Source organism: Moschus berezovskii, chromosome 13, assembly GCF_049115385.1.
Source record: "Moschus berezovskii isolate FMDL1 chromosome 13, NW_MosBer_1.0, whole genome shotgun sequence".
In the NCBI taxonomy this organism is placed as follows: Eukaryota; Metazoa; Chordata; class Mammalia; order Artiodactyla; family Moschidae; genus Moschus; species Moschus berezovskii.
In genome coordinates, this window is record NC_142472.1 from 40,727,829 (window position 1) to 40,752,143 (window position 24,315).

The 24,315-nt window shown below is 35.6% G+C and overlaps 1 protein-coding gene across 2 annotated transcripts in view; it reads left to right on the forward strand.

Annotated features, from left to right (window-relative positions):
- DACH1 (dachshund family transcription factor 1) overlaps positions 1-24,315 on the forward strand; it is a 477,975-nt gene that overhangs the window by 303,137 nt on the left and 150,523 nt on the right. Inside the window, exons 4-5 of one of the 2 annotated variants that reach the window (XM_055426443.2) lie at positions 21,331-21,486; positions 21,943-22,115. In XM_055426443.2, the coding sequence (XP_055282418.2) occupies positions 21,331-21,486; positions 21,943-22,115 (329 nt within the window). The remainder of the gene's footprint in view (positions 1-21,330; positions 21,487-21,942; positions 22,116-24,315) is intronic. The other variant, XM_088842679.1, reaches the window with a different exon arrangement.

Genomic DNA, 24,315 nt, shown 5'->3' on the forward strand with positions numbered 1-24,315 from the left:
CACATTTTACAATTCAATTTAAGATCCCACTGAGACAATAATGTTGCAAGCTGTGCATTTTACAAAGTAATATAGTAATGTCTAGTTTGCATTTTTGAAAAACCAAATTAATCACACTTTATTGAATACGTTGGAGCAAACCTAAAATTCATCTATTATTAAAAACTTGTGCAACAAACACAAACTATATTTTATACATAAAGGACAAACTCATTTATTCATTAGGATAAAACACTTGGAGTTTGCATTTTGTAACCATGAAAGAAATGACATTTGCTATGAGGGCTGTTTTGAATTTTTAAAAGCAGTCTATGCATACTAAGCTGCTTGAAAATTTATTTTAACACATTTACCAGGTTTTAAATCATCCAGATACAAATAGAATTTTGCTTGAAAATTTTGGAGTAAGAAACCAAAAATAATTAAAGTAAATGATATGCTCTATAGAGATATCTTACACAAATAAAAATAATATAGTGTTTACATATTGCAATTTAGTATATAATTTTATGGTTTTGATAAGAAAAATAAAACCCTCCATGGCAAAATAAAGGCTTATCATACTCTGTGATATTATCAAGCTAAAGAAAATAAGTACTTTTGCATGTATTTATTCAGACATTCTAAATGGTGTTAGAAATCAAAGCTTTTATGGCATCATCTAGAAATCATTACCTACATAATATACATTGTTATTTTGTGGCCAGTAATGAGGAATTCTTGTGAATATAAGAATTGTGAATAGTGAAGAAAAGTGAATGACAAGAATAGTAGCTAAGGATGGGGTGTTTTTTACCAGTGCATGTTTTTCAATGTCAGGGTAGTAAACACTGTTTTGCTCTCTGCTGATGTGTTTAACAGTCTGTATTGATAACACTTCTTTAAGGTGCTACAGAATAGCAATATATATTCGGCACAGAATAGAAATAGCACTATTAAAACACATTCCCAGATTTAGATTTTCAATAAAATATTAAAGCTAAACTTGTTATGTTTCAGAAACCTTATTATTATATCATGACTTGGGGAGGTATTGCTTGGTGAATCTACCAAGCACCCCCTTGCTTTTCTAAGAACTCTACATGAGCTATATTCACTGGTAAGTTCTTGCATTCTCTTAAGAAAGACTAAGTTATATCTTTTTATGTGAAAACTTTGAAAAAGATTATCATAGTTTTCCTTTAATTGCACAAAACTCAATAGTATATGTATAGAAGGGTGAGTTTACAAGGAACTGGATTCGGATATGTGGGAGAGTGTGCAGTGCGTCCTCACTCGACGTAATTGTTCTGTCATGTCTGTCTCTGGAAACCAATTTGTTCTTCAATCATCATCTTAGAAAACTCTAATGATAAAGAACACAAGATTTTTTTTTTTTCTATTTTATCAGTTTTCCAGTGGCATGAAATATGAGAATCAGGATTCTTGCCCTGGTCATATCAGTGTCAATGTGGTGGATGACAGAACTTGGGATGATTATTCCCCATGATGAGTTCCTTTTCCTCCTTCTGACTATCTCATATATATCACTTTAATCCTCTCTCTCCCCTGCCCAAGATGATGACCAAACTCATCATCCTGACACCTGAGAATTTTCATTCTCATCTCCCTACCCTACCTAATTCTCCCTGAGTCCACATGCTTTCCTAATGCATACCTTCTCCTCCGGTCAACTGCACTACCCACCTTTCGTCCACACCCACTGTTCATGTTTGTCTTTGCTTCGTTGCACAGCCTACGCAGTTTTTTCAACTAGAAGGGGAGCCTGGTGGGCTGCCGTCTATGGGGTCGCACAGAGTCGGACACGACTGAAGTGACTTAGCAGCAGCAGCAGCAGCAACAAGATATGAACTCTGAACTGCAGGTGACTGAATGATGTTGCTAGGCAGCTTTGCTTTTTATATATGAGATTGGCCCTGTTGGGTTAATGGGAAGAATTGAGAACCAAGTCAAATAAGTGTGTTCTGAGTCCAGCTCTTTACCTAAAGACTTACTGTGACCGCAAGCATTTCATTTAATCATCCCAAACCTCAGTTTCCTCTTCTGTAGAAGGAGAGGACTGTGTGACATTGTTACCTCATCAACAAAATCTTTGCAATGTACCCTCCTAACATACATGCTTATATGTACACACATCCATTGGGTGTATGCCAAATTCTCTATTGTCCTTATATGACAGATATTTTATTTAATATGTGGTGTCACTTTATTTGCTTATTATTTTTTTCTACCCACAATCCAATGAGAATATAAACTACCTGAGAATATATATTTGTATCTGTTTTCATCACTGCTAAATTGTCATTGCTTACAACAATTCCTGGCATATTATAAGTGTTTGACTTATAATGAACAAAAAATGAATGACTTTTGTGTCTATTTTGTACTATCTAACTCTATGATTGAAATATATACAGAAAAATAAATTTTATTTTCTGTTCAGTTCAGTTCAGTCCAGTCACTCAGTTGTATCCAACTCTTTGAGACCCCATGGACTGCAGCACGCCAGGCTTTCTGTCCATCACCAACTCCTGAAGCATACTCAAACTCATGTCCATCGAGTTGATGATGCCATCTAACCAGCTCATCATGTAATATTTTATTCCTTTCCTGTCTACCATATTTTTTGGCATTTGGTTTTCTTTATGTGATTATATATTGACATTTAAAAATTTATTTTCTATTTTTTCCATTTGATGTAACTGCATCATAATCCTAATTGTCCATGGTTTCTCCCTGTTTCTTTCCTGTGATTTTAAATATGCAGTATTAACTTGATTTTTTTGATAAATAAGAACATGAAATCTTTTTCAAAACCAGAATTTAAACATGTTAATATTAACCCGAGTAAATGCACACCATGGAGGTAATTTTCAAAAGTGAATTTCACAGACGAAGGATATTTGACACATTAAAAAATTAAGCCTTCTATCTTTAAATTCTTATACTTTAAATGTTTTTAGACTTAAAGTAGATAAAAATATGTAAATATACCAAATAATCCCCTGTAGAATCGACATAAATAAGCCATTAAAAAACAAGTCATTTTTATGTTTTGTTTATTGCTGTTCTATACCACAATCATAATTTTGTTAAATAGTTCAAATATATGATAAGGTGCAAAACATAATTCAGAACTTTTTTGTGAAAAGTAGCTCATTATAAGAAGACTTTAAAATAAAATTTCAAAATTTACCAAAGAGGAAAGTCAGTTTCTGTACAGACTCTTTTAACTAAAGGCAGTTCTTCAGTGTTTAATTTGTTTTGGAAAATTGCATTTAGCCTACTAACTGGAGTCTTAAATGGTTATTTTATATCTATCTATACATTTTGAACTGTGGTGTTGGAGAAGACTCTTGAGGGTCCCTTATACTGCAAGGAGATCCAACCAGTCCATTCTAGAGGAGATCAATCCTGGGTGTTCATTGGAAGGACTGATGCTAAAGCTGAAACTGCAATACTTTGGCCACCTCATGCGACGAGTTGACTCACTGGAAAAGACTCTGATGCTGGGAAAGGTTGGGGGCGGGAGGAGAAGGGGACGACCGAGAATGAGATGGCTGGATGGCATCACTGACTCTGTGGACATGAGTTTGAGTGAACTCCAGGAGTTGGTGATGGATAGGGAGGCCTGGAGTGCTGTGATTCATGGGGTCGCGGAGAGTCGGACACGACTGAGCAACTGAACTGAACTGAACTGATATACACATATAATATATATATTATTGCAGGATATTTGCTTTTCGATATTGTGTTGGTTTTTGCGATACATCAATATGAATAAGCCATAGGTATACATATGTACTCTCCCCTTCGAACCTTCCTCCTGCCTCTTCCCATCCCTTTAGGTTGAAAAAACAGAAATATAGACCAATGGAACAAGATAGAAAGCCCAGAGATGAGCCCACACACCTATGAATACCTTATCTTTGACAAAGGAGTCAAGAATATACAATGGAGAAAAGACAGCCTCTTCAATAAATGGTGCTGGGAAAACTGGACAGTAAAAGAGTGAAATTAGAACACTTCCTGACACCATACACAAAAATAAACTCAAAATAAATTAGACTTAAATGTTAGACCAAGAACTATAAAGCTCTTAGAGGTAAACGTAGGGAATACACTCTTTGACATATATCACAACAAGATCCTCTTTGACCCACCTCCCAGAGTAATGGAAATAAAATAAATAAATAAACAAATGGGACTTAAAAGCTTTTGCAGGGCAGAGGAAATAATTTATTATTTTAATTAAGAACAGCATTTAAGAAGGTATATTTGCCCAGGTGTATTAGACCAAGTACATGTAAATAAGAGCAACTGTGACTTTTGACAATGATCCTAACATTCTGTATGATGTGAGGGAATGTACATGATAGACCATAGAAATGGTGCCATATTTTAATATTGAAGGAGATAATTGAAATTGTTTAAGAAGATATTTGTGATCACAAGGGAAAAATAGCATCACAATATTTTTTTACATTACAGAGTATTGTTGCAATTAGATAGCTATTTATTTTTAAATAATTAAAGACCTTCCTAGAAGATAATTATTTTTTAGTAGGTAGAGTTCTTTTTACATTGAAAATATTTAAAATATAATGGCTTTATTATAAAGAAAGATAACTTGGATAGATATTACCTTTATAAGTTCATGATTTTTAAAAATTCTCTTTTAAAAATTTTTAAAAAAATTTGTATTGAAATATAATCTATATGCAATGTTGTGCCCATCTCTGCTGCACAACAAAGTGGTTCTATTTCTTTAAAAACCCTAGAAGAGATGGCAATTTCATTATTCATCATTTATATTTTAACAAAGCATATATCTTTTTAATATTGATGCTAGAAAAATTGTTGGAGAAAATAAAAATAATGAATATGACTGATTCTGCCAAGTATCAACCTTTGTTAACTTTAAAAAAAATTAACATAAAACTTGTATTTAGCACTTAATTCTGGCAACTGAATCACTGGTTCATTAGGTTCATTAAATCATTAAGCTGGTTGTATTCCTTCATATTTTTCATTGGTCACTTTATGATTATAATAATTACACTGGCTAATTTTTGAAATAATGAATAAAGATGTTTAAAGATGTACTTTATATTAACCTAGGAGTGTTGATATTGTCAGAAAGTCAGTCCTCATTTCAAAACACAGTTTTTATTTTCCTTCTTCTAATTCACTATTCTAAAAACATAATATCCATTTATTCTTGGATAAAATGAGTGCTTATATTTAATTCCCAAATGTGAATTAAAATTAAAAATAAAATTGTCCATATCGCTACTCATCTTTCTAAGTTTTTTTTTAAAATTTTTTTCATTGCCAGCATCTGAAATTATCGTGGTCATTTTGACCTTGAAAATGTCCTACAGTGTCTGCCCATGAAAAACTGATGAAAAGTTCTTTGAATAGAATGTCTTCACTACATATAATAGAAGCTATGGAAAGAATGATTTGATTTTGTATAGATAGTACCTTTCAACACACCTGCCATTGGCATGTAATCTACCACTATGATATATCATTTCAATGGTCCTTCAAATGTGCTGAGTCCTTTGTGATATGTAGTCCCTTGATTTAAAGTTGCTTCTCTCCGTAATGTTCTTAAGGGGACCGTGTAAATACTGAACATTACAATTATTTGTTACACAATAAGTTGGACTAATGCCATCTTTTCAAGCTATGCTTAGTGGTGTCTATTTTGTATATTGTTTATGTTCATGCTATCTACTTAAATCATAGTTAGGATTGTTAAATCTTTATATCGAATCATAATATTCTATGTTTACTCACCCCGTACTAATTGAGGACCCAACATCTATCAGGCATTAATGTTGACTGTTTTACTAAAAAGAATAGCTTACAAGTAAGTGAGGAGAGTTGAAATTAAAAAAATATATTGATAACCTTTTGTGTTAGGAATCTTCTGTATGCATCATATACTAAATTATGCTTATTACAGTTCAACTTTCTAGACTTTATTTTCTAAATCATACAGTTTAACTTGTTTGGGACTTACTCTGTGGTTTTCAGTAGAAATACATTTTTAGTGTAAATACCTTTATGTTTTCTATATCTTCTTCAAGAATCATGGCTTAATCTCCCATTTTTTCAAATCAAAGACATCCAAATCTTCCTTACTGGGCATCTGCTGACTATCCAAATTTCAGGGCTATATTTCCAATGCTTGTCATCAGCCTCATTTGAGTACTTCTGAAATACCTCAAAGTTTAGAATAGAAAGGATTTTTATCATAATGAAATCTGATATTCCTTATAAAGGTGATTAAAACCTTGTATTATGAGTTCAGAACTCTAAGATCTAAATCCCAGGGCAAGTTAAGTCAACTTGAATAATACTAGTATGGATCTATCTCAGAGGTTCTAAAGATTTGAGATAGTGCATGTAAAAGCTGAATATAATGCCTGACACAATGAAAGCAGGTGATACATATTAGCTATAATAATCATCATCATTTACTCGTTAATAATATCACCATATACCTAATTGTTAACTAGATACTGAAGTTATGTTTCATATTTTACTCTTTTCATCTCTATTTGTATCCAAATGATACCACATTGTAAGAAGTTTATTTCCAAAAATATCAGACATATTTCTTATTCTTCATCGTCTCTTTTATTCCAGTCAAAGTATAAAAGTATGTACATATATGCTGTATCTATGTATCTCTCTTTTCTGCTATAAGCTGATCAAGAACAAAGATCATGCTGTATTATTTTTTAAATCCACATTGAAGTTTACCACATGTGAATATAAAAATTGGTCTGGGTTTGCAACTCTCAACTCAAGAACTGACAGACCTAGTCCTACTTTGTTAAATGCTGAGGATACAATGACTAGCAAAAGAGACATAAGCCTGATCATATGGCACTTGCGTTAAGAGAAGAAATGTTGAATTTTTTTCTTTAAAATCAATGGGAAAAAATGGAAGCCCTCTAAGTAGGGGAGTGACAATGTAAGATTTGTAATTAAAAGTAATGATGGCCCCTGAATCTAATTACAACAGCAGATAGAGAAACAGAGTAGAGATAAATTACACAGATGAAATAAAAAGGACATGAAAAGAAATTGGACATCGGTAGTCTCCAATGAGGAAAACAACAGAATAGGAAAGACTAGAGATCTTTTCAAGAAAATTAGAAATATCAAGGGAACATTTCATGCAAAGATGGGCTCGATAAAGGACAGAAATTGTATGGACCTAAGAGAAGCAGAGATATTAAGAGGAGGCGGCAAGAATACACAGAAGAACTGTACAAAAAAGAGCTTCATGACCCAGATAATCACGATGGTGTAATCACTCACCTAGACCCAGACATCCTGGAATGTGAAGTCAAGTGGGCCTTAGAAAGCATCACTACGAACAAAGCTAGTGGAGGTGATGGAATTCCAGTTGAGCTATTTCAAATCCTGAAAGATGATGCTGTGAAAGTGCTGCACTCAATATGCCAGCAAATTTGGAAAACTCAGCAGTGGCCAGAGGACTGGAAAAGGTCAGTCTTCATTCCAATCCCAAAGAAAGGCAATGCCAAAGAATGCTCAAACTACTGCACAATTGTACTCATCTCACACACTAGTAAACTAATGCTCAAAATTCTCCAAGCCAGGCTTCAGTTCAGTTCAGTTCAGTTCAGTTGCTCAGTCGTGTCCGTTCAGCAATACGTAAACCGTGAACTTTCAGATGTTCAAGCTGTTTTGAGAAAAGGCAGAGGAACCAGAGATCAAATTGCCAACATCTGCTGGATCATGGAGAAAGCAAGAGAGTTCCAGAAAAACATCTATTTCTGCTTTATTGACTATGCCAAAGCCTTTGACTGTGTGGATCACAATAAACTGTGGAAAATTCTGAAAGAGATGGGAATACCAGACCACCTGACCTGCCTCCTGAGAAACCTATATGCAGGTCAGGAAGCAACAGTTAGAACTGGACATAGAACAACAGACTGGTTCCAAATAGGAAAAGGAGTATGTCAAGGATGTATATTGTCACCCTGCTTCTTTAACTTATATGCAGAGTACATCATGAGGAACGCTGGGCTGGAAGAAGCACAAGCTGGAATCAAGATTGCTGGGAGAAATATCAATAACCTCAGATATGCAGATGACACCACCCTTATGGCAGAAAGTGAAGAGGAACTCAAAAGCCTCTTGATGAAAGTGAAAGAGGAGAGTGAAAAAGTTGGCTTAAAGCTCAACATTCAGAAAACTAAGATTATGACATCTGGTCCCATCACTTCCCGGTGATGGGAAACAGTGGAAACAGTGTCAGACTTTATTTTTTGGGCTCCAAAATCACTGCAGGTGGTGATTGCTGCCATGAAATTAAAAGACGCTTACTCCTTGGAAGGAAAGTTATGACCAACCTAGATAGTATATTAAAAAGCAGAGACATTACTTTGCCAACCAAGGGCCATCTAGTGAAGGCTGTGGTTTTCCCGTGGTCATGTATGGATGTGAGAGTTGGACTGTGAAGAAAGCTGAGCACCAAAGAATTGATGCTTTTAAACTGTGGTGTTGGAGAAGACTCTTGAGAGTCCCTTGGACTGCAAGGAGATCCAACCAGTCCATTCTAAAGGAGATCAATCCTGGGTGTTCATTGGAAGGACTGATGCTAAAGCTGAAACTGCAATACTTTGGCCACCTGATGCGAAGAGTTGACTCATTTGAAAAGACCTTGATGCTGGGAGGGATTTGGGGCAGGAGGAGAAGGGGACGACAGAGGATGAGATGGCTGGATGGCATCACCGACTCGATGGACATGAGTTTGAGTGAACTCCAGGAGTTGGTGATGGACAGAGAGGCCTGGAGTGCTGCGATTCATGGAGTCCCAAAGAGTCAGACACGACTGAGCGACTGAGCTGAGTATCCAGTGAAAGAGGGGAAGACAAAGATAATTCCTTGTTTTCCAGCTTATACAACTAGTTGGTCATGTCATTCTTTGAGGTTAATTAGGTTTGGGGAGAAGATAATTTAACTTAGATACATGCATATGAGAAATGTCAAAATTCCCATGAGCCTGCTCTCCTAGCTGTAAGGGTTTATGCTTTGTGGAAAATTCAATAGCATTTTTGGCTCACTAAGATTTTTCAGTTTCAACATGCATGGTCACCAGAGGCCGGATAGGGAGAATAGAAAGAAGGAAATTGGATGAAGGCAGTCAAAAGGCACAGACTTTCAATTATAAGATAAATACTAGGAATGTAATGTAAATATGATAATTATAATTAACACTGGTATTATATATGGAAGCTGTTAGGAGAATAAGTCATGTAAGAGCTTTTATCATAGGAATCTTTTTAGTTCTGTTTCTTTAATTTTGTAATAGTATGATGATGGATGTCTACTAATTTATTGTGATAATCATTTTATGACATTTATGACAATCATTTTATGACATATGACATTTTATGACCTATATCAAGTCATTATGATATACATGTTAAACTTTTACAGTACTGTATGCCAACAAAGGTCCGTCTAGTCAAGGCTATGGTTTTTCCCGTGGTCATGTATGGATGTGAGAGTTGGACTGTGAAGAAAGCTGATCGCCGAAGAATTGATGCTTTTGAACTGTGGTGCTGGAGAAGACTCTTGAGAGTCCCTTAGACTGCAAGGAGATCCAACCAGTCCATTCTAAAGGAGATCAGTCCTGGGTGTTCATTGGAAGGACTGATGCTAAAGCTGAAACTGCAATACTTTGGCCACCTCATGCGACGAGTTGACTCATTGGAAAAGACTCTGATGCTGGGAGTGATTGGGGGCAGGAGGAGATGGAGACGACAGAGAATGAGATGGCTGGATGGCATCACCGCCTCGATGGACATGAGTTTGGGTGAACTCCGGGAATTGGTGATGGACAGGGAGGCCTGGCGTGCTGTGATTCATGGAGTCACAACTAGTCGGACACGACTGAGCGACTGAACGGACGGAATGGAACGGATGTCAATTATATCCCACAAAACAGAAGAAAATAAAATAAAGTTGAAAATATTATATGAAAGACTAAGGGTTAATACTGATTGCAACTTACCATGAGCAACACTTACACATGAACATAAAATTGTTAGTATTATATACGATGGCATTGAGTACTCTACTAACAGTATAGAAAGTAGACTAACTTGAAATTTTATTTGATATAATTGTAAATCTATAGGAAAATTACAATATCTTTAGATAGGAGAATTTCTAGTTCATTTATTTGCCTAATGGAAAAACAATATGATGAGTTAAAATGGGAAAAGGTAGCAATTCACTGACATTGACAATGAGAAATGTTAAAAGATACAGTTAAATTAGCATGGATACATTATACCAAATTGGTTTACATTATACCAAATGCATTATTTTTAGACTGGAAAGCTTAAATATGTTCCTAATAATGTTATTTCTACACTGTCTATTATAGGATTATAGTTTAACTATGGAAATTAACCCACCCATCTGTTGCAATATCTTAATTTCTACTAAAGAGAAACATTTGACTCTTGCTTACAGTCATCCACATCAGTAAGCCACCCAAATATTTAGTCAATACAATTAATCTGGATACTATTTCTTTCCTCATACTGAGTTCTATGTAACTATTAACCAGTCTGAGTTTGTATTTGTTTGTTTTGCAGGATCTATTTTACCTGGTTAACACTTAGAACATGGTACTAATGAGTCCAAATAAAACAACAGGATCAAAAAACAAAGTGTTTTCTGCTATAATTATCTGTCTTCTTCACATTAAGTATTTAAAGTTTTATCTTTATAGTAATAGTGTTCTTTGTCTTAAATTGCATCAAAACTTTCTGAAATGGTATAAAATAAGGGAAAACCCATAAAGTACTGTATTCTTTATATAATAACACATTCTAGTAACTTTCATGAGTCCAAAATTGAGGTTATTTAAAATGGAAACTATTGTCTATTTTAAGTTAACTAATGCTGTTTCAGTTTTACATGATTCCTTAAAGATTCTCAGTGTAATTATTTTTAAATAATGTCTGCCTGTTCTTTAAGACTTCATTTATGTATCGCATCTGACATTAATGACTTGAACTTCAGCTTTGGTTTTACAATTTGTTTCTTATTATTGCAAGTTCAACAGTCATTAGCCATGGTAAATGATATTCAAGCGAAGTGAAAAAAAAATAGTTCTGATTTCCAGTTTTCTGTGTGCCACTTTGTGCGGAACATTAACTTGCTACTTTTGACAGCATTGTGGATTATGCAAGGCAAAAAGGATCTCAACTAGAAATGTAGCTAATATCATAGTTCTGATGAATCTAAGAACACTGATAGCAACTGAGAGCACCAGTATTATATTACCACCATTGCAAAAAAATAAAATGTTTCAAAACAGCTCTGCATTCAAAATAAAGTAAAAGGTATAATAGAAAGCTACTTGTATGGCAAGAGTTTTAAACTTCTAGTTCACAAATATGTAACACTCAGAGTTAGGTTTACTTAATGACAGATAACTAAAGAAAATGTCTAGTTATTTCTGGAAAAGAACATATTTTCCTAAATGACTCATATTTATTGACAGTGGGATAGTTAGAATTCATGAAAATATTATTCTTTCTCTCTTAAGAAAAAAATTGCACTTTCAAATCAAATAGGCTATATGTGCAAATATAAATTTTAGACCTACTCTTTGGACATTATTGTGCAATACCAATTAGGAGGTGTTTGTGTTGTTTTCTTTGCTAAACCGCTATACTTAAACTGGAAAGTTAAAAATTGTGCCCCAGTTAATTGTATCCTTTACAGATTGCCTCTTCCTCATTTTAAAATAAAGCAACTTGATTAAGTTGAACCAGAAACCAGATGATTTAAGTGTTTCTATTTTCTAAAGTACAGCACTTAGCTCATATCATTATCCAGAAAAACGATTTAAAATATTACATTACAATAATTCGTGACAGAACTGCGTCTCCTATTTATGCAAAATACTTGTATTCTGACAGGTAATATCACACTTTTTATTACAGTGAAGTTTATCCTCTAAAAGATGACTTGTTTATTCTCACCTACTTCCGAAGTAACAGCTAAACATCTGTAGCAACTGAGACTAGTATTTACTTTTCCTTGGTAGTCTTGATTCTGTTGTTAAGATGGCGTTGACATCCTTCTAAGTGGTCTCCAATGGTATGGAGTAAATGCCTGCTCTAGCCATCATTTTCATTGTAAACGAATCTTGACAAAGTCAGGTTCCCGTAACAGTCTATCAGCATCACTCACTAAGCTGTGGTGTGACCGTTAGTCCCTTTGAGACGTGCCTCCTTTATCAGGGTCAGCCTGTGGGAAAATCTGAACAAAAAGTTACATGTCAACTAGGTATAAAAGAAAATAACATTTAAATATACTTTTACTGTTTTAATGCATGATAGTTTCAAAGACATTTCTTTTTTACACATCACTTTAACTTTTTGTTTGATTATTTTACATGTGCTCATGTGCACTTAAAAATATGATGACCTTCTCTTTTGGAACCTATTTCTTATTAGATATGTTTAGGATTCAATAATAAACATAATTATTTTGGGAAGGACTTTAATTACTACCCCTGATATATATACCCAAAGTTCTCTCTTTTTTTACTTAAAGAGAAACAGTAACAACATCCTTCTCCAAAATATTTTTCCTTTCCTATCTAAAAGTTGTGTTCTAAAAAATGATCTTTATTTCATTAATGATTATCCCCACATTTAATCATTCTTTATTTGTTACTAATGTAATCTTTTTTCTTTGAATTTCTTAGTCAGTAATTTAAAGTTTCAGTTGATTTGTGAAGCAACAGTTCAAAAATTGAGCATTCATATTTCTTTCCTTTTATTTCAGTTTTTTTAATAAACCAGTTACTAAAATTCTACTTAGAACACAGTCAAGTTTGTGGTTAGTTCTGTTAGTAATCTAAGTAACAATATATGAAATAGGTATTTTCCTATCGTTATACACGAGACAAAAAGACTGAATACACCTCAATTTTAAAAAAGTAAAAATCAATCAGTACTTATTAATAGCAGCTGAACCAAAGTTGCTACCTTAACAATCACTCCAGACTCCACAGATTTCCTCCTCTTCCATTTATAGGAAAGGATGACTACCACGGGAGAGGGAGTTTGAAAAAAACAAAAAACTTGTAGTGAAAAGACAGAACCTAACGGAGGCCACTGTGACTTAGTGATTCCTTTTTGAGGGTCCTTTCTCACCACCAAGTGCTGGGAGAGGAGAGAGAATTACTCAAGGATTACAGATACCTCCACCTCATTTCATAGCTGAATGTCTGCTGTGTCTGAACTGTTTTCTGTACATGTTCGAGCAGGGGGAGAGAGGATTGAGGCGAGGTGGCAGAATAGAGAGAGCTGACATTATCAGAACTAAAGGATATACATCAAGAGAAGGGCCTTAGTATCAAAAGACCATTAAAATAGAAAGCCCAGAGATAAATCCATGCACCTATGGACACCTTATCTTTGACAAAGGAGGAAAATATACAATGGAGAAAAGATAATCTCTTTACCAAATTGTGCTGGAAAACAGGTCAACCACTTGTAAAAGAATGAAGCTAGAACACCATACACAAAAATAAACTCAAAATGGATTAAAGATCTAAATGTAAGACCAGAAACTATAAAACTCCTACAGGAAAACATAGGCAAAACAATCTCTCACATAAATCACAGCAGGATCCTCTATGACCCACCTCCCAGAGTAATGGAAATAACAGCAAAAATAAACAAATGGGACCTAATTAAACTTAAAAGCTTTTGCACAATGAAGGAAACTATAAGCAAGGTGAAAAGACAGCCTTCAGAATGGGAGAAAATAATAGCAAATGAAGCAACTGACAAAGAGTCAATCCCAAAACTATACAAGCAGCTCATGCAGCTCAATTCCAGAAAAATAAACGACCCAATCAAAAAATGGGCCAAAGAACTAAGCAGACATTTCTCCAAAGAAGACATACAGATGGCTAACAAACACATGAAAAGTTGCTCAACATCACTCATTAACAGAGAAATGCAAATCAAAACCACAATGATGAACCATCTCATGCCATTCAAAATGGTTGCTATCCAAAAGTCTACAAGCAATAAATGCTGAAGAGGGTGTGGAGAAAAAGGAACCCTCTTACACTGTTGGTGGGAATGCAAACTAGTACAGCCACTATGGAGAACAGTGTGGAGATTCCTTAAAAACCTGGAAATAGAACTCCTATATGACCCAGAAATCCCACTGCTGGGCATACACACTGAGGAAACCAGAATTGAAAGAGACACGTGTACCCCAATGTTCATTGCAGCACTGTTTACAATAGCCAGGAAATGGAAGCAACTTAGATGTCCACTGGCAGACAAATGGATAAGAAAGCTGTGGTACATATACACAATAGAATATTACTCAGCGATTACAAAGAATACATTTGAATCAGTTCTAATGAGGTAGATGAAACTAGATCCTATTATACAGAGTGAAGTAAGTCAGAAAGAAAAACACCAACACAGTATATTAAAACATATATATGGAATTTAGAAAGATGTTAACAATTATCCCATATGCAAGACAGCAAAAGAGACACGGATGTAAAGAACAGACTTTAGGACTCTGTGGGAAAAGGTGAAGGTGTGATGATTTGAGAGAATAACATTGAAACATGTATACTACCATACGTGAAATAGATTGCCAGTCCAAGTCTGATGCTTGAGACACGGTTGTCAAGGCTAATGCACTCGGATGGGATAGGAAACACATGTACACCTATGGCTGATTCATGTCAAAGTATGGCAAAAACCACTATAATAGTGTAAAGTAATTGGCCTCCAATTAAAATAAATAAGTAAATTTTAAAAAGACCATGAGGTTTAGGGAGCTTGATGCTTCTGCTCAGTTGCTTCAGTCATGTCCAACTCTGTGTGACCCCATAGATGGCAGCCCACCGGGCTCCCCCGTCCCTGGGATTCTCCAGGCAAGAACACTGGATTGGGTTGCCATTTCCTTCTCCACTGCATGAAAGTGAAAATTGAAAGTGCAGTCGCTCAGTCGTGTCCGACTCTTCGCGACCCCATGGACTGCAGCCTACCAGGCTCCTCTGTCCATGGGATTTTCCAGGCAAGAGTACTGGAGTGGGTCGCCATTGCCTTCTCCTTAGGGAGCTTAGAAGAGCACAAAGCTGAAGGATATTTTCATTGTCAAGGACCTAGGCAATTAGGAGGTCTTGCTATATGATCCTGACAAATGATCAGACATTACATACCAGGGGATACTCCGGATATAGGCACCTGCCATATGGGAGATGTCAGTGACCAATAAGCACAGCCACAGGAATGACAGTGTGGGCAGAACTTGAACAGGAGCCAGTTGTACGGGAGAAGACACCTCCCTTTTGTTACCAGGAGAAGGGAGAAGAATGGATGACAAGCTGTCTAAGCCCCTCTGATTTCCAGCTACCTAGGTTCTGGAGCTCGCAGGTGGTGACGGAAAGGAGGGTACAGAGAGTATTGTAAAATAGAATGGATTTTTGTATGCTCAAGGTTATCAAGGAGTAGAAGAGGGAGTCTTGACAGAGCAAACTTGAAGGCCATAATTGAGTGAAAAGTTTATATTTGCTATCCATTAGTTCTGTTTGATAATCTGGTTATCTTTAGAGTAGAGATAGCTTCAAAATTTATGGGTTTCTTCCCAAAGTAGTCTATTTCTCTGTATACCAGATCCATCATAAAATATATATCATATAATACCTTAAAAATATAAAATGGAGGCATAGGAAAAAAGCATCTGAGTTACAAAAAGACTAAGATTGTCCATCCAAATATTTACGTTTTCAGAGAATATAACTATGTCTTAAAGTTGGGGTGGAGACGTAAGCAGGGAATCTCCTATATGTGCCTTATGAACTTGAATTTCAGTAACACTGAATTGCAAAATCAGGGTTCCCACGTGGCTTGGTGATAAAGAATCTGCTTGTCAATGCAGGAGATGCAGGTTCAATTCCTGGGTAAGAAAGGTCTCCTGGAGAAGATGTAATGGCAACACACTCCACTATTCTGGCCTGAAGAATTTCCATGGACAGCGGAGTCTGATGAGGCTGCAGTCCATGGAGTCACAAAAAGGACACAACTTAGAGACTAAATAACAATAAAACCTTAAAATCATCTTATTTATCCGTGAGAAATACACAGCTTTTACAGGAAAGGAAAGCTAAACACACACAATCACTTTTTGTATATAAGTTCCATATATTTGCATGTATGTAATCCCAGGGACGGGGGAGCCTGGTGGGCTTCCGTCTATGGGGTCACACAGAGTCGGACACGACTGAAGTGACTTAGCAGCAGCAGCAGCAATCCAACCAGTCCATTCTAAAGGAGATCAATCCTGGGTGTTCATTGGAAGGACTGATGCTAAAGCTGAAACTGCAATACTTTGGCCACCTCATGCGACGAGTTGACTCACTGGAAAAGACTCTGATGCTGGGAAAGGTTGGGGGCGGGAGGAGAAGGGGATGACAGAGAATGAGATGGCTGGATGGCATCGCCAACTCTGTGGACATGAGTTTGAGTGAACTCCAGGAGTTGGTGATGGACAGGGAGGCCTGGCATGCTGTGATTCATGGGGTCGCGGAGAGTCGGACACGACTGAGCGACTGAACTGAACTGAACTGAATCATAGATATATTCTTCCTATCATTATAATTAAGCAGAGTAAATAAATTGTTTCAGATTATATAAATACATAATATATAACTTTTAGCTAGAGACAAAATTGGTAATCAGGTGTTAATTTCAACTTTTCCTCTTGCATTCATATGCCCACTTAATCTGGTTGCGGTAAAATGGTACATTTGCTAATTCTTTATCCACCAAACCACACCAAACCACACACATTAGGAGCTGGCCTGCCTGATGCTTGTAGTTCCACTACTTGGTTTCATCATATAATAGCTGCTGTGTGTTCTGCTGTCAGTCAGAGCACAGATTTATTTCCACCTGTATAAGCATGTGTCTAGCCTGAGATTCTCCCAATGCTTCTCCACAAACTCCATTTAGAATTAGGTATGGGAGATTATCTTTTCCTTTGGTTCTTCCCCCCACAACACATTAAAATATCCATATGAGGTCTAAATAATCAAACAGAAGATGTGCTGAGCATTTTCACAAGCTTATGACCATTTTTCTTGGTTTGTAATCATTTTATATGTTTATCAAATGTCTGAGTTTCTTCACAATTACTCCACTACATATTATAGTATATGTTCTTTGAGGATACTAGGACTAGATCAAGGTTTATTTGTACTTCAGTGTAAAAATCAAAGAAATGGTGGGATTCCACTAGAATGGAAGAGGAGAGAAGAATCAGTTCTTTTCTGTTTCTCTCCAACTCCCTTACCACATGTTGGGCTTCCTTTGTGGCTCAGCTGGTAAAGAATCCACCCCGCAATGTGGGAGAATTGGGTTCGATTCCTGGGTTGGGAAGATCCTCTGGAGAAGGGAAAGGCTACCCCCTCCAGTATTCTGGCCTGGAGAATTCCATGGACTGTATAGTCCAGGGGGTTGCAAAGAGTCAGACACGATTGAGTGACTTTCACTTTCACCATGTTAGGACTTTTCTTATACAGGAAATCTGCTGTCTCCTGTAAGTTTTCATTCAGACTTAACAATAAACTTTAATCTCAAAGGCATATATGGATATGCATATTTGTGTGTTGGCTCATATGTAGATACTGGCTTATATCATTAAATATATTGATTTAAAGCAAAGCAGTTGAAAATTATACTTTTAATAAATATGGGCGTGTCTTGTTATGAAATGGCCTATTTTCAATTCTTATTTATTCATGCTAATAGAGGAACAGGATGTTATAAATTATGCAAAAATCGCTTACAGTTGACTTGGTTATATATTGTATATTTTTCATCAGACTTAGTTTCTTAATTGTTTGCTCTATTTATTACCCAGATGAGTTAACATCATGAGTATTTAACATATGATGATTGAGGAAATGGCTAGGAGCATTTTATGTAGTGAGAAAATCCAATCAATGGAAAATTCTCATATGGATGATTGATATTTACCCTTACACAAGGACTGATATCCCATGATCCAAAAGAGATGTGGAAGTAGGTAGTATTTTGTCTATAATATCTTATCAGGGTGATTTAATCAGAATTTTAACTTCATATTTTATATCTTGATAATGTAAAAAAATAGAATTGTAAGTGCTTCTCTACTGATTTGAGAGGGAAACTGAAGTATATTTGGAAAATTTATTTTTCCCATTTATTAACTAGTAATTAAGATGTAAATAAAAGAATCTGGCACAACTGAACAGAGAAACAAAATAGGTGATAGGTATAAGCAGAACTCAAATTCAGTCCAAAATAATGAATGTAAAAAGTTTTCCCTGTTTCATTTATTAGTTCAGTTCAGTTCAGTCGCTCAGTCGTGTCTGACTCTATGCGACGACCCCATGAATTACAGCATGCCAGGCCTCCCTGTCCATCACCAACTCCCGGAGTTCACTCAGACTCATGTCCATCGAGTCAGTGATGCCATCCAGACATCTCATTCTCTGTCGTCCCCATCTCCTCCCACCCCCAATCCCTCCCAGCATCAGACTCTTTTCCAGTGAGTCAACTCTTCGCATGAAGTGGCCAAAGTACTGGAGTTTCAGTTTCAGCATCAGTCCTTCCAATGAACACTCAGGATTGATCTCCTTTAAAATGGACTGGTTGGACCTCCTTGCAGTCCAAGGGACTCTCAAGAGTCTTCTCCAGCACCACAGTTCAAAAGCATCAATTCTTTGGTGATCAGCTTTCTTCACAGTCCAACTCTCACATCCATACATGACCACGGGAAAAACCATAGCCTTGACTAGGCAGATCTTGGTTGGCAAAGTAATGTCTCTGCTTTTTAATATGCTATCTAGGTTGGTCATAACTTTCCTTCCAAGGAGTAAGCGTCTTTTAATTTCATGGCTGCAATCAGCATCTGCATTGATTTTGGAGCCCCCCAAAATAAAATCTGAGACTGTTTCCACTGTTTCCCCATCTATTTCCCAAGAAGTGATGGGACCAGATGCCATGATCTTCGTTTTGAATGTTGATCTTCGCTTGAATGTTGAGCTTCAAGCCAGCCTTTTCCCTCTCCTCTTTCACTTTCATCAAGAGGCTTCTTAGTTCCTCTTCACTTTCTGCCATAAGGGTGGTGTCATCCGCATATCTGAGGTTATTGATATTTCTCCCGGCAATCTTGATTCCAGCTTGTGCTTCTTCCAGCCCAGCGTTCCTCATGATGTACTCTGCATATTAACCTCAAAAATGCGATCTAATGTGAAAATGTAATCCTTGGATATTTTAGAAAGAAAAAATAATTCATTATATATAAATTTCCAAGGCAATTTTCATATTCGAATAACATTTATTCCAAAGCATTATTTCTGTATCCAAATAGTTGGTGTTTATGCTTTAACTCTTATTTTAACTGATACATAAAAAGTAAATAAGTAATGAAGACTTTTGTACATACTTTGATAAAGGGAATATTAAGTGAAAATGTTTCAAATGTTTTATCACTGACTATTTTATTGACATAATATGTTCAAAATTTATATACTTATAATGTCTCCGTGTTTGACTGCTGCTGCTGCTAAGTCACTTCAGTCGTGTCCGACTCTGTGTGACCCCATATACAGAAGCCCACCAGGCTCCCCTGTCCCTGGGATTCTCCAGGCAAGAACACTGGAGTGGGTTGCCATTTCATTCTCCAATGTGTGAAAGTGAAAAGTGAAAGTGAAGTCGCTCAGTTGTGTCCGACCCTTAGCGACCCCACAGACTGCAGCCTACCAGGCTCCTCTATCCATGGGATTTTCTAGGCAAGAGTACTGGAGTGGCTTTCCATTGCCTTCTCTGCATGTTTGACTACGACCTTGTTATAAAGTATCGAAAAAGTCATGAGTAGAGAAATCAGCTGTATAAATTTGTGAAAATAGAAATGAGCTTTTATATTATAATGTAGTAGCAAGTTGGAGAAATTTCTCTTATGTGAGTCATTTTTGTATGAAGCTATAAACTTCCTTTTTTTTCTTTTTTAAGCCAAAAACTGTCATGGTTTCTTGTAAAATAATATAGATAAGAAAGATATTCATTTTAATTGATTCTTTTCATTGTTTAATAAAATTGCTTTGTTTGATTGCTGATGAATTTGAATTGAGTTTTCATTACCCACTTCTGAACAATTTACTCTAAGATCCAGACAGTATTGAGCTAATGAGTTTGAATTTATATTGAACCTTAACTGTCTTCATGAAGTAAATGGGAAAAAATCATGGCAATAACTAAGTATTCTTCATTAAAAACTATGTCGTAGAGATTTTACAATGAGGCTTTAAATAGAGCTAAAGTGTTTAAATTGGAGTTGTACCAATTTTGCTGTTTCTAAGCATATTACATGAAAAGATGGTTTCTTTTCAAGAAATGGAAACTCATAAACCAACAGGGATATTACAGAAAATTTCTTTCAAGTGGGTAGTTTGTACATTCAGTAGACTCAGTTAAGCAATAAATGTTAAAATAATTTAATCTGAGAACATGCCTACATTCAAATGATATATAAAAATCTTTCAAGGATTATCCTATTAAGTGTTTCAAGGTTTTCTTGATCCAAATCATTACCACAGTATTAAAATGCATGCCCTCGAATACACTGTTCTGACTTCGGCATTGGTATTGTCACAATTATAAACTTGTTTCTCTGTAATTGAAAACAAGAGATGTTGATACGCATAGATTTAATTTATTGCTTCGATATTATTATCTTTTGTAAAGTGATCTTTGGGTTCTCTGTAGTCTATCTAATCAAGTTGGTCATTTAATACTTCCATGTTTAGCTTTGCCATGGAGTTGTTAGGAAACTTAACTCTGAAGTGTGACAAGGACTCCATTAAGCAAGGATAACTTTGCATTCTATAACTATCACTGTGATTCAGGCCCAAGAGGTAATGAATTCTCTAGGTATATAATAGAGTCAATTTTATATTAAGTTGGTTAGTAAAACAGTATTAAACCACACAAATAGGCTACCTATTGTAGAAATGTCATTTTTCAAAAACTGCATTCAAGAAAAAGAAAAACAAAAGGAAAATATGGTTTAGGAGAAACTTATCTATCTACTTGAGCTTATTTCCCAAGCAATCACTTAGTCACTTTCCAAATGTGATATGTTTTTTAAAACATCATTTCAAATTAGTCATTAGAAGATTTGGAATAATACTGTAGACAAATAATTTATATTCATTCCCCACAGGCAGCAGTGATGGTTCTTGGGATAAAGAAACACTGTACTCTTCCCCACCTCAGGGATCTCAGGCTTCTGTTACCCACCCCCGCATACCTGGAGTGCATAGCCTTCCAGTTAGTCATCCTCTCCACCATCTTCAGCAGAACCACCTTCTGCCAAATGGTACGATGGCATTTTTTAGCACTAAAAGTAATAGCTGTAAAGGAAAAAAAAAAAGTAATGATCAGATAGTAAAATATAGGACATAGTTGAAATGTATATTACATTTAGATAGTTAATTATGATAAAGAAAACCATAGTATTTAAAACAAGAATTAGATTGATCAGAATAATGTAGCAAAAAATTAACTGTTTGTATTAAAAACCAATGAAGAGTGGTTGAGTGATAAAACATGGCACCAAACTGGTTAGTTTTTACTTTAATTTCCCTGAGTCATAAATGGGCATTGTCACATCCAAAGAGGACAAAGATTTTTCCTTTGATTGTCATTATTAGAACATTTTTAAATGCTTCAATTTTCAATGATTATGTTCTTAACCATTTTAATTAGTGAGATATAATATGTTTCATCGTTCTATTTGAATAGAGAGATGATGATACATGTGTATTTTTTACAGGACTGGAGCTTCCTTTTATGATGATGCCCCACCCTCTAATTCCTGTCAGCCTACCTCCAGCATCTGTCACCATGGCAATGAGTCAGATGAACCATCTTAGCACCATTGCAAATATGGCGGCAGCAGCACAAGTTCAGAGTCCCCCATCCAGAGTTGAGACATCTGTTATTAAGGTAATTGTATAATTGTAAATTGTATAATTATACAACTGATTTGGCCAAAACCAAGATCATCTTAAGTGACCATCACTCAATCCATTTTTCTTATTCCACAAGTAGTTCTAACTTTAAAAAGCTAAGTGATATAGTAAATAGATTATAAGAAAAAGTCACTTATAGTAATTAGAACCATGGGTACAATATTTAAGCAGGCTAGGTTAACTTAAAATTCTCTATTATATCTACTAAAAGAGAGATGAACATAGAGTATTAAATGATATATTTCAAATTTTGTGTATTTGCTTGTAAGTATGATTGTATTTGTGTTCGTGGGTATGTGTGCATATTTTTCTTTTGTTATGAGCCTTGAAGTATGGAAATTAGTATCTGATTTGTTTTCAGAAGACCACAAGGGTTAAATTATGTTTGTGCCCCTTGACTAGCTCTGTCATCTTGATTTAACTCGATCTTTCTGACTGTTTCTATACCTAAAAATGGATAATACAGTGTGGATATAAAAAACTAAATGAAATAATAAAATAAATTTTTTGTAGATTAAAAAATAAACAGGAAGTGGAAGATAACGTTATTGTTATACAAACATCACATATTTATATATGTACACAATTCTCTGACTCTGTCTTTGTGTGTGAAAGGTATGTTTACACTTTTAAATGTGTGTGTATCTGTATATACTTTTTCATTCATATTACTTTATAATGTATTTTTAAATCAAAATACTTTAAATGCATTGACAGAATAGACTATTAATTTTTAAACTAAGTAAAAGACACCTCACACTGCATTATCCATATTTGACATAATTATTATCCTGTTTTTCTGAATATAAAACAAGTGAGTTTAGGGGAGTCTCTGGAGCATGTTTTACATGAATGGCCTTGTTACAATTTTTATTCATTGCTTGTGGGAATGCAGAATTTAATGCCCATTTTAGTATACAGTTTGGTAGTTTCTAATGAAACTAAACATGGTCTTACCATACAATCCTATAATTTTAACCAAAGGAGTTGAACATTGATGTCTACACAAAAATTTGCACATGGACATTTATAGCAGTTGTTTTCATAATTGCCAAAACTTGAAAGCAACCAAGATGCCCTTCAGTAGTTGACTGGATTTAAAAAAAATGTGTATATCCATCTGATATGTTTTTTACCATTTGTGACAACATGGATGACCCTGGAGGGTATTATATTTAGTGAAATAAAGCAGACAGAGAAAGGCAAATACTGTGTTTTTTCACTTTTATTTAGAGTCTTAAAAAATAAAACAAATGAATAAACACAACAGAAATAGATTCACAGAGAACAGAAAACAAACTAGCGGTTACCTGAGGGAAGAGGGTTGGGTGAGGAGCAAATAGGTGAAGGGGGTTAGAGGTACCAAACTATTAGGTGCAAATAAACATGCAACAAACATATGGTGTACAACAGAAAATATAGCCCATATTTTATAATAACTTTTTATGGAGAGTAATATATAAAAATGTCAAGTTGCTATGATATATACCTGAATTTTATACAATATTGTAAGTCAACTATTTTTCCAAAAACAAATTAACATTTAGTAAATGAGTAAGCCATGATTCAAAAAGAGATAATATGAAAAAGTGAAATAGAGAAGTTTATTAATCATAGGACCTGGAGGAAGTATTGATACTTGGCATGCCTCCAGAGACAGACAGGGAGGTTAAGGTGGAGTACAGACAGAGAGGGCAAGGCAGGACCTGAGGTAAATGCCTTATTAGGATCCATGGATGAGTACTTTGGGGTTTCCAAGCTAAGGTTGGTCGATTCAAACCAAAGAGTAGGGTTTTGGTAAGCCTCCCAGGGATCTTATCTAAGAAGACTGTTGATCACAAGGGCTGTTGAGGAAATCATACCAGGAATTTATATTTGTTCATTACTCTGGCATGTACTAGCATGAAGGGGCTAGTGTCAATTTAAGGTCCTTGCATGGCAAGCCACTTCAATCCTCTTGCCTGGAAAATCCCATGGATGGAGGAGCCTGGTAGGCTGCAGTCCGTGGGATCGCTAAGGGTTGGACACGACTGAGCGACTTCACTTTCACACATTGGAGAAGGAAATGGCAACCCACTCCAGTGTTCTTGCCTGGAGAATCCCAGGGACGGGGGAGCCTGGTGGGCTTCTGTCTATGGGGTCACACAAAGTCAGACACGACTGAAGTGACTTAG